The 18098-nt window shown below is 39.3% G+C and overlaps 1 protein-coding gene across 1 annotated transcript in view; it reads left to right on the forward strand.

Moving 5' to 3' along the window:
* The window catches only part of GABRB1 (gamma-aminobutyric acid type A receptor subunit beta1), a 232291-nt gene that overhangs the window by 167325 nt on the left and 46868 nt on the right, over positions 1-18098 (forward strand). Inside the window, 1 exon segment of the mRNA XM_045532953.1 lies at positions 2073-2155. Coding sequence (XP_045388909.1) covers positions 2073-2155 — 83 coding nt within the window.

Here is an 18098-nt window from a genome sequence, read left to right on the forward strand (position 1 = left end):
CCCAAAATAAATACATATGTTTACAGTCAACTGAACTTCAACAAAGGTATCAAGAGGATGCATGGGGCAATGATCATCTCTTCAACAAATGGTGTTTGGAAAACTGGATATCCACATGCAAGAAAATGAATAAATAAATTGGACCACTATATCACACCATACATAAAAATCAACTCAAAATGGTTTAAAGATATAAACATAAAATTTGAAACTGTAAAGCTACTAGCACAAAACATAGGGAAAAACCTTCTTGACATTTGTCTTGGCAATAATTTTTTGGAAATGATACCAAAAGCCCAGATGCCAAAAGCAAAAATAGACAACTGAGATTACATCAAACTAAAAAGCTTGGAAAAGGCAACCTATGGAATGGGAGAAAATATTGGAAGCCATATATCTGATAAGGGGTTAATGTGCAAAATATATAAAGAACTCATATAATTCAATGCTAAATAAACAAATAACTCAATTAAAAATGGGCAAAGGACCTAAATAGACATGTCTCGAAGAAAAGAAATTCAGATGGCCAGAGGCATATGAAAAGTTTCTCAACATCTCTAATCATCAGAAATGCAATTCAAAACCACAGTGAAATATCACCTTACACCTGTTCGGATGGCAATGATTAAAAAGAAAAAAGACAAAAGTGTTAGCAAAAGTGTAAAGAAAAGAGAATCCTTGTACACTGTGGATATAAATATAAGTTAGAACCAATTTGATCTCCTTGCTCAAGATTGCTTAGGCTATTCCTGGTCTTTTGTGGTTCCATATGAATTTTAGAATTGTTTCTTCTATTTCTGTATAAATACCAGCAGGATTTTGATAGGGATTGATTGAACCTATAGATTGCTTTGGGTAGTACAGACATTTTGACAATATTAATTTTTCAAATCCATGAACATGGGATGTCTTTCCATTTATTCAGTTTTTTATTTCCTTCATCAATATTTTATAATTTTCAATATACAGATCTTTCTTCTCTTTGGTTACGTTAATTCCTAAGGCATTTCTTTTCATTGGTAATGTAAATAGGATTGTTTTCTCAATTTCCCTTTTGGAGAGTCTGTTGTTAGTATTTGTAGAAACACTACAGATATTTGTGTGTTGATTTTGTATCTTGCAATTTTATTGAATTTGTTTATTAGTTCTAAGAGGGTTTTTTTTTCTTTTTTAGTCTATAGTGTTTTCTCTGTATGTGATCATGACACCTGCAAACAGACAAATTTACTTCTTCCCTTCTTATTTGAGTGCCTTTTATTTCTTTTTCTTGCCTGATTGCTCTGGCTAGGACTTCAGTACCATGCTGAATAGCAGTGGTGAGAGTGAAAATTTTTCCCTTCCTCCAGATCATAGAGGAAAAGCTTTCAGTTTTTCTGCATTTATTGAGATGATCATGTGGCTTTATTTTATTAATATTATGCATCACATTGATTGATTTCTATATGTTCTTGATGATTGTGTATCCATTCTTGCATTCCAGGAATAAATACCACTTAGTCATGGTATATGATCTTTTTATATTAATGCTATTGAATTCAGATTGCTTATATTTTATTGAGGATTTTTGTATCTACTATCAGGAATATCGGCCTGTAGTTTTCATTTCTTTTATTGTCTTTGTCTAGCTTTGGAATCAGAGTGATGTTGGCCTCATAGGATGAGTTTGAGAGTGTTTCCTATTCTATATTTTTGGTAGAGTTTAAGAGAGTTAGTAATAGTTCTTCCTTGAATGCTTGATAGAATTTACCCATGAAGCCATCTGGTCCTGGGCTTTTCTTTGTTGAGAAATTTTTAATTACTGAATCAATCTCCAGGTTTATTGTTAGTGTGTTCAGTTTCTATTTGTTCTTGATACAGTTTTGGTTGGGTTGTATATTTCTAGGAATTTATCTATTTCCATTTATCTATCTAGGTTATCCAATTTGCTGGCATTTACACTAGGTCCTTATAATCTCACAAAATAGTGATGCCTTGTTTCTGCCAACTGGTAAACATGATTTGGGGCTGGGAAACCTAGAAATGAAATGTCTTCACTTTTATGATGTTGTCTTTTTTCTCTCTCACTCTGGCAGGATCACAACCACAGCTGCATGTATGATGGATCTTCGAAGATATCCTCTGGATGAGCAAAACTGCACCCTGGAGATAGAAAGTTGTGAGTTACTTGAACAGGGGAATGAGAAAGAGGGATGCTTGCTTGACCCAATTAAATTCAACCTTTTGCTGAGTTAATTGGTATTAGAATATTTTTAACTATACTCCCCTGCCAATTTTTCAAGGTGTTCATAGTCTAGTGACATTTTCCCCTATCTTGGTGACTCAAGGGTCATTTCAAAGAAGTTATCTTTTTGAACAATTAGGGAAGGTCTACTTATTTTGGCTCAACAATGTATAAACTCATGCTTTCTCCTTCTCAGAGTGGTGTTTCACCTAAAGCTTTCCAATATCCAACCTGCATTAATAAGAGAGGAAAAACATTTTAACATGAAAAGACTTTGTGAGGTTGTTTTTGGTTCTATCATCTGTCAACCTAAAGGATGGTAAATTGTTGTCTTTTAGAAAAACTCTGTGGCAGAGTTAGGTATGAATGATGTGTCTTTCCTTATGAAAAGAAAAGAAGATAAATGGTACTCATGGGGTTTGTGCTTTGGGCCAAAGGCTTAATATTTTCCAGGTCTAGTGACAGATTTTTGTTTGTCCTCTTGTGCTGTTTTTTCATTTATAGCTTTATTAGCAATTCAAATATATCAGTCACTATGATTTAATCTGATTGACTATCTTCATGTCACTGGTTCTCAGCCATCAACCTACAAACATTTGAGCCCGTTAATTGTGAATAACAAAACTAGGTTATTTCTTGGTTTCAGAGGTACAGAAAAATGCAGTAGCTAATTTAGACCATTACTATCATACCACGTAATGTAATGTGAAAAATCAATAGATATTTATTTAGGTCATCTAAGATAATCTCTAGATTGAAATGTTAAGGTAAAGGAAAATGTGAAAATTCCAGGTTACTCTATGATAGTACTAAAGGATAAACGTGTTTCCTTAGTGTCTGATTATTAAGCAATTACATTAATTTTCTAGATCCATTGTATACAGACATAGAAATAGATAAAGATGTTTATGTAGATATATAGGTATAGATTTAGACATAGACACTGATCTACTACCCCTAGAACCTGGAATGAACAAGAAAATTTATGAACTATTTTTAATTAATATTTTAATTTTAAAGCTTATTATATAAAGAAATTGGTAAGTATTGAAAGGTGTTAATATATAAAAGTATTGATAGTGACTTTTGGTTCAAATACCAAAATGAACTATGAACCAAATCATTTATTAATGGCTAACAAAATTTTATAAATAAGGCAGCACATTAGCTTAGCAGGAAAGTAACCATTATTTTGGGAACTGACATAGAAAAAGAAGGATAACTCATACATATGGGTTGATTTTACCTTTGGACTCTCTTCCATCGACGCTGTGAAGGTTTTTATCTTGGCTTCTGCTGGTCAGCATTAGTATATGACAACCTCTCGAAATCCAGGCTCTTGTGTCTTACGTCGTTTACTTTTTTTTTTTTTTTTTTTTGAGACAGAGTCTCACTTTGTTGCCCAGGCTAGAGTGAGTGCCGTGGCATCAGCCTAGCTCACAGCAACCTCAGACTGCTGGGCTTAAGCGATCCTACTGCCTCAGCCTCCCGAGTAGCTGGGACTACAGGCATGAGCCACCATGCCCGGCTAATTTTTTTGTATATATATTTTTTAGTTGGCCAGATAATTTCTTTCTATTTTTTTTAGTAGAGACGGGGTCTCACTCTTGCTCAGGCTGGTCTCGAACTCCTGACCTCGAGCGATCCACCCGCCTCGGCCTCCCAGAGCTAGGATTACAGGCGTGAGCCACAGCGCCCGGCCCGTCGTTTACTTTTAAACAGCGATGAATGTTGACATGTACTTTAATTGATTCTGTGTTGTAAATTGTTAAGTCCTGAAATTATCAGCATTTTCTCCCAAAATTCATATTTTATTTTATAATACATACTGAGTTTTTCCATTATTATTGTTTGATATTTTTAAGTTGGCAATTTTTCAAATTCATATTCGAAAATAGATGTCTTTCAGGTCCATTCATCATATCATATAATAACCAAAACTATAAATGAAGCAGAAATTAAAAATAACTTTCGAGGGGCAGGGATGGGGGAAGTCTAGACAGCCAGAGAATCCCAAGTAATCATAAAATATGGTGTCAGACAATAGGTGGGGATCCAATTCAGTAAGATGCAACCAGTGGTCTAGACAGATGGATGAGCACAGTAAGTGGGAGTCTAAAATCAGCTAATATATAAGAATCAATGCAGTCAGGTGATAACCATCATCAGAGTGATTCAGCAGCTGGGCAGAGAACTGCAATTCCTAAAGATACTTACCTAAAACAAAGCAGAAACTTATGAATGTAAGAATATGTATAATGAGGAGTCTATGAAGGCAGGAAATTAGCGGAAAGGGAGGAAACATGGTACTGCCTTCTATTTGCTAGACTAAAGCTAGGTATTGTGTAATACCTCTGTGGCATAACTATTTCTAACAACATTTGAGAGATGACATATCTGAGGCTCAGAGAAGCACAGTCGCTTACCCAGGGCCACAGGGAAGGGACAGTGACGGAGCAGAGATGCAAATCCCAGTGCTCTAATGAAGATTCAAACCCGGTGTCCCACTCTCCATGAGGGAATCCTGCAGCCAACAGGTGCGTAAGGGTCACAGCATCAATCATGAGAAGTACAGCACCTCTCAGCCAGGCTGGGAATGCTGAATCAACCAACAACTGGTCTGTATTTCCCAAAGCATCCCTGTTAAAGAAGGTCAGAAGAGATGCTAGAAGCTGAAGCAAAACTTAGCTTTTAGGTCAAGGGTCAAATAATTGAAGCTGCAGTGAGAAGGTAACCTGTGGTTGAAGGGAACCAAGCAGATCTAGATTCCACTGATGTCACCCTGAAAAAATAAAAGCCTCAGATGACAACATTATTTAGCTTTTACATGTTACTTAAAAGGTATCCCTTCTTAACAATAGATAAACCAATGTAAAGAGATCTTAAATCTCAAAAGTAATAATTTCAAGTGGTAAAGTAACATATGCCAATATGGAGTTTGAATGAGCTTTGCTTGTTTCCGTAACACCTAAGTACATAATCAGTATGTTGCTAAGTATCAATAAATATTGAACTGGTTATTCATCTATGTTTTTAACTTTTCATAAAGAAACATGTTATTTTCTAAAACAGCTCGCCCTGAAATGACAGTGTTATTTCTGAGCGAGCTTTAGAAATACTGAGCTTTAAAGTGATTACAAATGAGAGCTCTAGTGTCAGTTGGGAAACAAGAATGACAAGGTAGACGTTGGACATTGCGCTGATGTAAGACTGAACCCATCACACTTCTGTGACTGACAGAGTGGAAACTTTGCCTGCATTGTGGAATTTACTAGCATGTATCCTCTTCCATCACAATCCCAAGGCTGAGGAAATGTTTTCCTTGGTTAGGTCCTCTGAGACAAATTAAAGACTTTTTGCTTATCTTTACGTGATCTAATCAAGTAAAATGGAAAAAGCCATAAAGGCTTGTTAAATTGAAAATTTGCTTGAACTTGGAGCAGATTAATAGTTTTATAGCCCTGGGATGCTATAAAATGAGTTAATGGCATATAGAAAAATCAATCAAGGAATTTAGTATAAAGAGGATTTGGAATTTGAAATCAATAACACTATCACGTGAGGGTTTGATCACCACAAGCCTCATGGCGATGTGGAAAGGGCATGGGGGTGACAGTCGTGGGGGGCTCGGGTGCCGTTTCCCGTTCTCTGCTGCGTAAGTGAAGGAAAAGCCCTAATCTCAGCCCCTCACCCTGTCACTTTCAGCAGACGTTGTCACCTCTCACTGCACCAAAGAAAAAAGGAAAGGCCATTTCAGGCCTGAAATCTCTCAGTGCTCGTGCCCATCTTATTCTGAACTCCCTTATCCTTCACCGTTCTGAGTTAGCCCCCGCATCACAGAGGGAGGGATGCTCCCGTCTCTTCCTTAGGCTGACGCTGCCCCTGTGTTTGGGATTCCATCTCTTTCTTCTTCCTCTGGGATTGATTATCTCGAGTCACACACACCTCACCCTGATGGCTCAGATCTTCCACCTCACCCTTTCTACCACCTCTTTTCTCATGGCCGGTAAACAAGCTGAAACTCTTCTCATCTTAAAACACCTGCACTCTACCCCCACACCTCCCCGAAGCTTCGTCCTAATCTCCCTACTCTCTTTTTCTCCAAACTACTTGAAAGAATGGTCTATCTCCATTGTCTATTGCCTCAACTTGCTCCCAGCCCACTGCAATCTGGCACCTGCCTGCCCACCTCCCGCCTCTGCTAAAACTGTTCTCAGAAGGGTCACAAAAGACCTGTTTGATTCCATCTTGATTCCGTGATTCCCAAATTTACATCTCTAGCTCGGATCCCTTCTGAGCCCCGGATTAATGTGCGTAGCATTCTTCTTGGCATATCTTTTTGATGTGTCAAAGGCATCTTAGATTTAATGTGCTCAAAACTTTACTCTCAATTTTTCCCTCCCAAGTGAGTTTCTTTTCCAGTCTCCTTAATCCAGCCAAAATGCTTGGATTAATTGTTGACATCTACCTCTCCCTCACACTCCTTCCATCCAACCTGCCGTCAAGGACCACCTGTTCTGCCTGCAGAATATTTAGCAAGCCCATCCATTTATCCCCAGCCCTGTGGCACTAGTCTCCACATTATCATCACTTCTTCCCTGGACCATCATAGCTGTCTTTTTATTAATCTTCTTGCTTTCCCTCTTGACTCCCTCCAAATCAATCTCTACCCAGCAGCCACAGTCATCTTTGTGAGATGTAAGGTGGATCCTATTATTTCTTTGCTCTAAAATATTCAATCTTCCCATAACACTGGGAAAACTGTCCGCACTTCTTAATTTGATCTTCAAGCTCTCGTGTGACCTGACCTCGGTCAATATTTCTAATCTCCTCTGCAGCCTTCTTCCCCTGGCTCACTGCACTGAACTCCAGCACCGCAGACGCCTTTGTTTCTTGCAGACTAAGCTTCTTCTTATCTCATCATCTTTACCATCTTGTTTCTTCTGGCTGAAATGCTTTTCCCACCATAGTTCTTTTGGCTTTGCTTTCCTCATCCCGAAGTGCTCATTTCTCCTGCCACCTCTAGCAAGAAGCTTTCCTGAGAATCCAAACTAGTTAGGAAACCACAGTTACTCCCTTTCAAAATGCTCTGTTAGTTGTCCACTGCAATGGTCTGAATATTTGTGTCCCCCATAAATCCATATGTGGAAACCTAACCCCAGTATGATGGTATTGGGTATTGGGAGGTGATTAGGTCAAGAGGACAGAATGAGATTACAGTAGTCACCTGTTATTTGAAGGTTCACTTTTGTCTGAAAACATTAAATGGAAAATTCCAGAAATAAACATTCATAAGTTTTAAATCATGCAGTTCTGAGTGGCATGATGAAATCTCCCACCATCCTGCTCCATCCCACCTGGAATGCAAATCATCCCTTCATCCCCTGTATCCACATGGGTGTGCTGTCTGCACTACCCCCTCATCGGTCATCAACATCATCTGCCCCTGACATCCAGCCGTCGACACTGTCATGGCTTGATGATCCAGGATCACCCGAGGCAGATTATACTCCTTCTGATGTATCTTCAGAAGGTCAGTAGGAGCCTAACACTGTGTCACAATGTCACAATGCCTATGTCATTCACCTCACTTCATCTCATCAGGTAGGCATTTTATCATCTGACATTATCACAAGAAGAAGAAAGGTGAATACAGTATGATAAAGAGATTTTGAGACAGAGAGAAAGAGAAAGACACCACATTCACATAACTTTTATTACAGCATATTGTTATAATCTATTCTATAATCTATTCTGCTATTCGTGTTTTTAAACCCTTACTGTGTCTAATTTACAAACTAAACTTTATCATAGGTATATATGTAGAGACATAAACATAGTATGTATAAGGTTAGGACTATCTGCGGTTTCAGGTATCCAGTAGGGGTCTTGAAATGTATCCACTGAGTGAAAAGGAGAACTACCGTAGTGTCCTTATAAAACAGGCCTCAGAAATCTGCCTTGCCCATTGTGCCTTATGAAGACACAGCTAGAAAGCACCAGCTAGGAACCTAAAACACAGGCCCTCACCAGGCATCAGAATCTGCTGACACTTTGATCTTGAACTTCCTAGCCTACAGGACTATAAGAAATAAATGCCTGTTATTTATAAGCTACCCAGTTTGCAGCATTTTGTTTTAGCAACCCAAATGGACTAAAACACCCATATCATACTTAGTAGCATTTGTTTGTTTCCATTTATTGTTTCTTCCCACTGTGGATTATAAACTTCCCGTGAGGGAAGGGAACCTTGTTTTGTTCACCACCCAATAATTAAAACCTAGCCTAGTTCTTGACAATAAATATTTGTGGAGTGAATGTATGCTAAATTTCTTGGCTCCAACTTTTCAAGTCTTTCGAATTTTAGGAGATGTCTAGTTTAAATTTTTTCAGAGAAGATTTAAAACAGAGATTTTTTTTTACTTTCAATAAAATATTCTTTCATTTGTACAAGTTTGTATTTGTGCTTTCAGACTATCTCAGCCCAGCACAATGGCACAGGCCTGTGGTCCCAGCTACTTAAGTGGGAGAATCACGTGAGCCCAGGAGTTCACGTCAGCCAGGGTGAGATAAGGAAAGACCTAACATTTTTAATTAATTTAAGAATTTTGATAGGCTTGTAGTGAAACTGATTTTTTTTTTTGCTTCACCATAAGTTATTAATTGTTTATGTCCTGAACTGCAACCAAGTTTTCAAACAAAAGTAACATTTACCTGATTATTTTTATAATGGTTTCTCACTTAGAAAGAATGGCTTGGCAACTTTTAACAAGGCATTGTCTTCATGTATTCAATTTAATGACCTATCCACCCAATCTCTCTGTCAATCTCAGAATACTGTCATCGTTTTTAAGTGTCTTGGTAATAGTAACATGTACACAGAATGTTAAGCAATAGTCATGTTTGATTATTTCCAAAATATAATTATTTTCTTGTCTACAAAAATAGCATGTGATAAGAAAAATATGTCTACCTGATAAAATGGCCTAACCGAACCATGGAAAATTCCCTAAGAAAATGTGAGGTTTGCAGAACTTAAATGCTACATTTTATTTATGTAATGTGCTACACCTGGAAATCAAAATCAAAATAAGTGTCGTGTCCAGATACAAGACATGAGTTGTTCTATAGGTCTACCCTTGTGCAGCCACATCTGGAAAATTGCATCCAGTTCTTAATGCCATATTATGAGATAATTTCATGCAGGAGGAGGACACCAGAATATCTGGGAAGAAAAATTTAGGGAGTCATAACAACCATTCTGAATGTTTTAATATGCTGTCATATATCAGATAAACCTTATGCTCAGTGCTGCCCAGTGTATTACTCAGAGCTCTTCAGAGAAACAGAGCCAATGTAAATATGAAGAGAGAGAGAAAGAGTTTGATTTATTATAAGGAATTGGCTCATGCAATTATGGAGGTTGACAAGTCCCAAAATCTGCAGGGTGAGTTAGTGAGCTACAGAGCCATGGTGCACTCCCAGTCCCAGTCCAAAGGTCTGAGGACCAGGAGAACCGAGGGTGTCATTCCAGTCTCAAGGCCAACAGACTCAAGAAGACCCCAGGAAGTGCTGATGTTTCAGTTTGACTGCTGTACCAGGGTGAAGGTAGTCAGGCAGGAGGAATTGTCTCTTACTCAGGGGAAGGTCAGTTTTTTGTCCTATTCGGGCCTTCAACTGATAGGATGAGCCTCACCCACACTAGGGAGAGCAATCTGCTTTATTCAGTCTACTGATTTAAATGTTAATCCCATCCACAAACACCCTCATGGGAACCCCCAGAATAATGTTGGACCACTCAGCACCTTGTGACTCAGCCAAGTTGATACATAAAACTAACCATCACACCCAGAATGCTAGATTTGAACCCATTCAGTTCAATTCAGTTCAACTAGCATCTCTTAGGTAGTGGCATGTGGCTCTGTGTACTAATTAGTGCTGATGAGACAGCAGCAATGAGCAGACAGTGGTCAGAAGTTGCAGGAAGGTAGATTTAGAATTTAAGAGACATATTTTCCAATGAACAGCAGTGTCCATTCATGAACTAGGTCCCTGCTTAAGAAAGAACTTCCCCTACCACAGAGATGCTTCAACTAATGAGAAAGGGCCACCTACCAGTAATAAGGTAGAAGACATTCCTCACTGAGATGCCAGTTTAATTTTATAAACTTCAAGGTCTCTTTCAGCCCCCAAATCTAGAACTCTGGGAGTTTATTCAATTTAGTTACGTTACCAATAAACCACCTTATGTGCCTGCCTAAAATATCGATGCTAAAGTGATCCTGATTTATAAAGAGAAATTGGAATACAGAAAAAAACAATATAATGAATGCATGAACATATAAATACTCACAAGAAAAATATGAAATATAGGACAATTAAAAACAAAAGCCTCTAAACCATTCTTACTTTATTGCTGCCTGCCAAATCATTAATTCTCATTTGAAATAATGTAAAAACGGCATCTACAACATGCTGCACACTTTCTATTCACGGATGCTAAATACCAAAAATAACAGAAGTAAATTGAACTTCATGAATGATTCATGGTTTCCCTTGCTTTATGTCCCCATTGTCAAGGAAATCAGCAGCATTGGATATCTCCTTAGATAAATTTGATTTCGCCATATTCAGTACACTCCTTAATGAAAATGAATATTTCACATTTATGTTCATAGAAATGTTAATGAATTTTAGTGCCTGTAGCTTTTTTGATGAGCAGAAGGGTGGGTGTAGGGAGGAAGGGAATATTTTCTGAATTAATTTGTTCCTTCTCTCCAGCCTGCTTCTTTGAAACTGTGAAAAAGCACTCTCTCTAAAAAGTCTCTGAACTTTTAAAGTTATAAAATAAAAAGCCAGTGGGGGGGTGGAGTTCCTTTTATGAAGATTAGTTTTACAATCAACTTGACTCCAGAGTTAGCCTCGTAGCTGTTCTCCTGCAGCCTGTCGACAGTTTTTCCACGCATGGCAAGTGGCTGTGCTGATTGACGAGGGCACCTCTGATTTACAGATTTCTGTAAGTTTCTTCTCCCCTTGGGATTATGATGGAGACCCATTCTGCCACTAGGCTCCAAACAGGAAGTATAAAATAAAGCTCTTTTTTTAATCTGGAGGTTTTAGGGAATAATCAAATACTTAAAGGCACACTTTATAGTGGAACTTTCATCTTTTAATACTGGACACCTCTGCTGAACTACGGGCTTTGGTTCGATTGAGATCCAAACTTGGTAATAATGGCATCTAATATTTATTGATTATATGTTATGGTCCAAGCACTTTGTAAAGATTTCCCATTAGTTCCTCACTATAAGGAGAAAAATCAAAGCATCAAGGTAGAAATTTGCTTCAAGTCACAAAACCATAGTGATTTGAATGGGATTTGCACTCAGTCTAGTCTGACTGCAAGTCTAAGATTTAGCCCTTATAGCCTCTTAAGAAAACTACTTCTTGCTATTGTTCTCATAAAACCCTTTTCTGTAGAGTCCCCACTGGGTGGGAGTTGGGTGGCTTTTAGGCATACTCTGCCTAGACAGGAAGAAGGTACCTCAGAACAAAGCATGTTTCAATTGGTTCTTCTCCCTACTGACTCTGTCCCATTTCAGTTCTTAAGTAAGCTTTTATTTTCTGACACTGTTGCCAGCTAAACCGAATATTGATATAAGAATAACCATTATTTTACCAAATCACTTCTATAAATGCAACAGATCACACAATGATCAGAAATCCTTTCTCCTCTAAATGGCTACCCGTACTATCCACCCAAATCTTTTTAGTGTGGCACTGAGCCTGACAATGCCATGGTGCTGTAGTTTCAAAGTCCATTCATTACTAATAACTGTGATGCATGAACACACATAACCTTGGAAATAGACACGTTCTCATGAAGGGTCTTGACTTGGATTATTCTATGAACCACATCTACCTAGGAATCATGAGATGTGTATATAATTTAGTTTTTATTTAGGTATCAATGTCCACATTTAAATTGCTTTATTCTCACCTTTAAGATGAAAGATTTTTAAAGGGAGCTTTTGAAAGATATTGATAGACTCAGGTGCAGTGGCTCACACCACTCAGCAACTCAGGAGGCCCAGGCAGGAGGATTGCTTGAGGTCAGGAATTTGAGACCAGCCTGGGCAACATAGTGAAACTTCATCTTTAAAAAAAGAAAAGAAAAGTAAAGAAAGAGGAAGGAAGGGAGGAAGAGAGGGAGGAAGGAAGGAAGGAAGGAAGGAGAGAAGGGAGGAAGGAAGGAAGGAAATATTGATACCCTGACCCCACCCCAGTCGAACGGCATCAGCATCTGTGGAAGGTGGGTCCCACCATAAGCATTTCTAAGGTCCCCAGGTGATTCCAATATGCAGCCACGTTTGACAGCCACTGCTTTAAAGCTGCTATGCTTTGATATTTTTGCTCCTCTCTTTTTCTTTAACCTCATCTTTTAATATCCCCAGTTCTCTAAATGGGGCGCAGAATGGAAACAGAAATGAGACAAGAAAGTACAGCAAAGAACAGAAAATAGCATGATTCAAAAGAAAGAAATCATTGAAATGATCAAAGGGAAATTTTTAAGCTATTCTTTCCTTTATTTTCTCTGGCAGAAGGCTCCACTTTTTTTTTCTTCAAAAGTGCATGCCTTGAAATAGGTAGAGTAATGGACCCCGCCTTATATTGCAGTTAAGTGCTTCAGCCAGATATTCAAAGCTACGTAATAAGAAGTCAAGTTGTTAGAAGATGCCAATCTATTTGTAAAACCCCCGTATATATACCACATATTGATAGGAATGTGATCAATGAACATTAATTTGTAGAATGACACTATGGGAAGGGGAGTTATCTGTACTTGGAAAAGAGCCATGGGCATCAGCCACTTTAGTAACATTCTCTATCATGTAAAAAAAAAAAGCTAGTTAAAATTTAAATTTATGCTTAAACAAATACAGAGCAACAGGCTTTACAGGATTAGTTCATCAAACTAAAATCAAGCATAGTCTATTTCCTTAAACCATAAACAATAACATAAAAAAGAAGAAGAAAAAAATAATGATTTCTGTATTAATATTGGTCCCCTCACATCCTGTCCCGTAGGTACTGACTGTACTCATTTGATTGTGTAAACAGGTAAATTTCTCAAAGAGCTCCTGTGAGATTACTATATGGATTCCAAATCGATGGTATTCCCAGTACTTAGATTGTGTGGACGTAAAATTCAAACAAAAAATTTCACTGACTAGAGAGGCGAGGGATTGCCTGCTCTCACCCTGGACACCGTCAGAGCAGAAACCCTTCACCTGTCTGAGGTGCTCCTTGCAGTGTTTCTCAAATGTTCGTGTGCATACAGGGTCTCGTGAAATGCAGATTTTTTTTTTTTTTTTGAAATCTACAAAAATGCCATTAATGACCAGATTCATCCCCACTCACCTTCCTTCGATAAGCCCCAGTGGGGAAAGCATGGTTGTGTCAGGGACTTGCCTCCAGGGAGGGTAGGCTCCTCACCGAAGAGACAGGCAGCTTGCAACTCAGAGAGAGGACTGCTAGCCCGAACTCCCTCAGATAAGTCAGTAGCTTTTGTCCTTGGGGCACATGAAAGCACTTGCTGCTGCTTTTTAGTGGGGAGGGAGTGAGCCCCAAGCCCCACGGAAGCCTGGGTGTGGCAGGTGCTCTGTCAGAGCCAGTCCCGAGCAGAAACAGCCTTGCAGCCTTGGCTGCCTCTGCGGCAGGGGGCAGGGGAAGGGAGGAGGCAGAGATGGCCCCAAAAAGTGGGAAGAGTCTTCACTGGGAGGGGACACGGGCAGCTTCAGTCATAAGCTAGGGACACTCTGGTGCAGGAGAGTGTGTGTTCCTCCTTCTTCTGACCTAAAAAGTGTTCATGGCACTTCCCAGACCCCTTGGGGTGGCCCACCCCACAGGTCAGAACTCCAGGAACACTGCTACTCTCCTGTGTCTCCCCATTCCTTTGTGGTCGCCACACCACAAGCAGGGGCTGGGGAATGTTCATGTCAGATCCAGTGACAAGGGGACTGAGGGGCTGTCACTTCCCCAGATGGATAGAGGCACTGGCACGTGCACAGGCAACATGGCGTCCATCTTCTCAGCTCGGGCCCATGGCGAGGGGAGCGACCCTACATGGGCCTGCAGCCCAGTGCTCTGTCCTCAGGAAGCTCTCAGTTCACCAATGGCAGCAGCACCCGGATTTGTCAGGGTAGGAGGGCTCTCCGACAGATCTGGAGCTGGCAGACTGCCACAGGGTGAGGGAAGGAAAAATAAACACTCCCACCTACCCTTTCTGCCAGGCTCCAAACCCTGTGCAGGTGAGTCTCTGCCAAAATTTTGCTCCTTCCTGCTCTGCTCCACCACGTATTCCCACAGGATCTCCTTTCGCTCAGTATTTCACCTGGGCTGTGCTTTCTCACCTGAAACTTCTTCCTCCGTTTGGGAGTCTGGCAACCATGTCCCTTGTCAGCCATCTTGCCACCCTCCTGAGAGTTTGTATTTCTAGCATGTCCCCAGGTCATGCTGTGGGTCCACAGACTACACTTTGGTAAGAATCTGGAGTCAGTTAAAGAAAATCTGTCTCACCTGAGCTCCTCAATCTACTTTGCTGGCCTGTTTGCTTCCTACTGTGATTTAAATAATGAGCTAAAAGCCTTTGTCACACTGGTTGCTCAGCACTTGATTCAAGAGAGTTCAAGTTTTTAATTAACCGAGGCAGAAAAGTCATTTTCAGATATCCTGAAATATGGACATCTCCGAGTAGCTCATACTTTGTTAATTAACATTCGTGGCTTATTCTTTTCTATACGTGTAGAGGATTCCCAGAAATATGGTATGTCATTAGTACTTTTAAGCTCACTTTAAAAATAATATATTTGGGTGAGTACTTCTATATAGAAAGGACTTATTTTACTAAAGAGAAAAGTAATTTAAAACACTCTATTTTATTTGACTCTAAGTCCACAAACTAGAGGGTTTTGGTTGAAGGAACACACAGTTACCCCTCGTTTCCTAGAGGCCTGGAATTTAATGAGTCATGCTGACAGGCATAGGTTTTCCAGACTTTATTTTGACCATTCTTGATGTGAATCCTTCTCAACAGACAATTCTGAGAACCATTTCTCTTTTTCTGATGATTCAAGGTCATAGCTGCAAGCATTTCTCACGAAGTGCTGAAGCTTCCGCTTCCCGGGAAGCAAAGGCAGACGTAAGAGATTTGATGAACCCGGTACCTAAAGACCTACTTTTTTGTAAGTGTTTTCCTGGGCAGAGTGATGCAGCACTTTTCTATATAATTAATGTCTAAACAGAAGAAAAGTCCATCTCTAGTCAATTAGGCCTATTTTCACAACTTAAAACATAGGTGTTTTTCTGGCACAGTTCTTGTTTTAAGTAAACTAGTTTCGCTAGAGATCAGTAATAGTTCTGCCTTGAATTGCTGGGTTCAGAGTCTTAGCCATGGTCCAACTCCTGAGTGTCCACCTGCTCATTACCTGCCTCCATCCTGCCTGCAGCGATGTTGCATTCTCAGAGCTCACCTGCATTCACTCAGCATCCAGTTACTGAGTTATAGGTGTTTTCTATGTGTACTGCTCTATTCTCACTGTTGCTATTATTTTACCTCTTCCTCTTTGAATTTTCACATGATACATGTGCCTAAATAGTACCTTGTTCTTTTAGGGGGAAGGTAATTTACATAATTGTCATCTGATTTTAGATTGGAAGTATTTGGAAGTGTCCTCACACCTGCCCTAAGAAATGCAAAACGATACTCTCCCTATTGTTTTCCTGATTATTTACTTCAAACCTTTAATCTAGTAGCATAAGAAAAAGATCAAGCCTGCCTCTGCTAAATTTTCATAGCTTCCTGACCAGTATGTACAGTTATAATAAAAGGAAGTTTTCTTCCTAAGTTGCATGAAGTTTAAGAAGTATCCTTCTTTCTGCAGCTGTGATACCAGGTTATAATGTTACTCTTTTTTTTGAGACAGAGTCTCACTTTGTTGTCCGGGCTAGAGTGAGTGCCGTGGCGTCAGCCCAGCTCACAGCAACCTCAAACTCCTGAGCTTAAGTGATCCTTCTGCCTCAGCCTCCGGAGTAGCTGGGACTACAGGCATGCGCCACCATGCCCAGCTAATTTTTTCTATATATATTTTTAGTTGTCCAGATAATTTATTTCTATTTTTAGTAGAGACGGGGTCTTGCTCAGGCTGGTCTCGAACTCCTGACCTCAAGCGATCCACCTGCCTCGGCCTCCCAGAGTGCTAGGATTACAGGCGTGAGCCACCAAGCCCGGCCTCACTATTTCTTGATTCATTGTTCTGGTCCTACACCAGTGGCCATGCTCTCAGGAGATTATCATAATAATTCACAACATCTGCGTAACACTGTGTACTTACGGCAGGGTATTCTCCAGCATTGCTTTGTATGACCCTCACAAAGAATCTAGCTAGCAGATAAGGGCAGATAATTTTTCTCTTTTCATTAATGAAAACTCTGGGACACAAAAAGGGCAATAAATTATCTAGTTAATTAATGACCAATGGTGGTCTAGAAACGAGGTCTTAACTCTCAATGTTCTTTGCAGAACCTCACTGCCTGTTTTGTACTGAAAGAACTGGAATCAGCATTTGTTGTATGTGAAATTATGGGACTAAAAAGGCCCTGCCCTTCTAATCATTTTTACTGCCCACTTGTGATTGTTTTCCCAGCTTAAATTCTGACCCAAAATATCTGGAAGTATCCTCTTCTTTGTTTAATGAAAAAATGAACAAATCTCCCATGGACAGGCCCTTCCTTTCATGAACATCCCCTGCAATAAATAGGTCACCTGGTCACATTCATATCTATGAGTAGTTTATTAAGTCAGATCTGTCCTAAAAGATCTATGTCTGGCAAAAATCCTTTTAGGGAACACAAGAACTTATAACAGGATCTTAGAAACAGGAAGACACTGAGGATTATTTAGGTCAATTCCCTTGTAGAGAAAAGAGGAGAGTGAAATCCCGCAAAGCTCAATGACATTGAGGTCAAACTCACACAGCTGGTTACTTAGAAGCAGACTTGTGTGCAGGAGTCTGATGTAAAGATTGAGTGAGCACATGCTACGCTGCCAGGCTGTGGAGGATAGAGGAAAACTTTAAGAATATTTTCTTGCTTAAAGTCTAGTTGTGGAGACATAAAATAATTAAAGAAAAACACAAGTCAAAAAAATAAATAATTGCTAAATAATAATCCATAAACTACAATTGCCGTAATTCACTGAAAGAATAGATCAGGAATTTATTTTTATTCTCTGCCTCATTCTACAAAGATGTGAGGCACCTCAAAAAATACTTTCAATGTAAAAGGGCTAAAACAAGCAATTGTGGTGACTAAAACAAAGGAAAACTATGGATAGAAAAATAATAAGGCCAGATCTATTACTAGGGGTGGACCACATAGTTGAAAGAAACAAATCCCAGATTTATCAGTTAGTTTTCTAAAGGCTAAAATAAAAAATCACAATTAATTTATAAAATTCAAATTGTCTGTTAGAAGAAATCTAATTTACTGTTCAGAAGCTATGCAGCGTTTCCTAGTGAGGTGTGAGGGTTATTTCTCCAGCAGGTATTTGGAAAGAGAGCTCCGAGTTTCATCCAGTTCTTTCTCACGCAATCCATCAGTGTGGTCCATTAGCATTACAGCAAAGCACAATTCATAAAGTAGTTCTATTAGGTCCAAAATTATGTCACTGGAGGATCCAACAACCTTGTAGTCTGGCTTGATTGAAAGACACCATTCAGGGTATAGAGAGAAATGGATCAATTACCTGAACCTCAAGTATTTCTTCCAAAACATTACTTATGGCACTAAGGAAAGCAAGGAGCTCAATGTTGTCATT

This window comes from Lemur catta, chromosome 19 (assembly GCF_020740605.2).
Source record: "Lemur catta isolate mLemCat1 chromosome 19, mLemCat1.pri, whole genome shotgun sequence".
NCBI lineage: Eukaryota > Metazoa > Chordata > Mammalia > Primates > Lemuridae > Lemur > Lemur catta.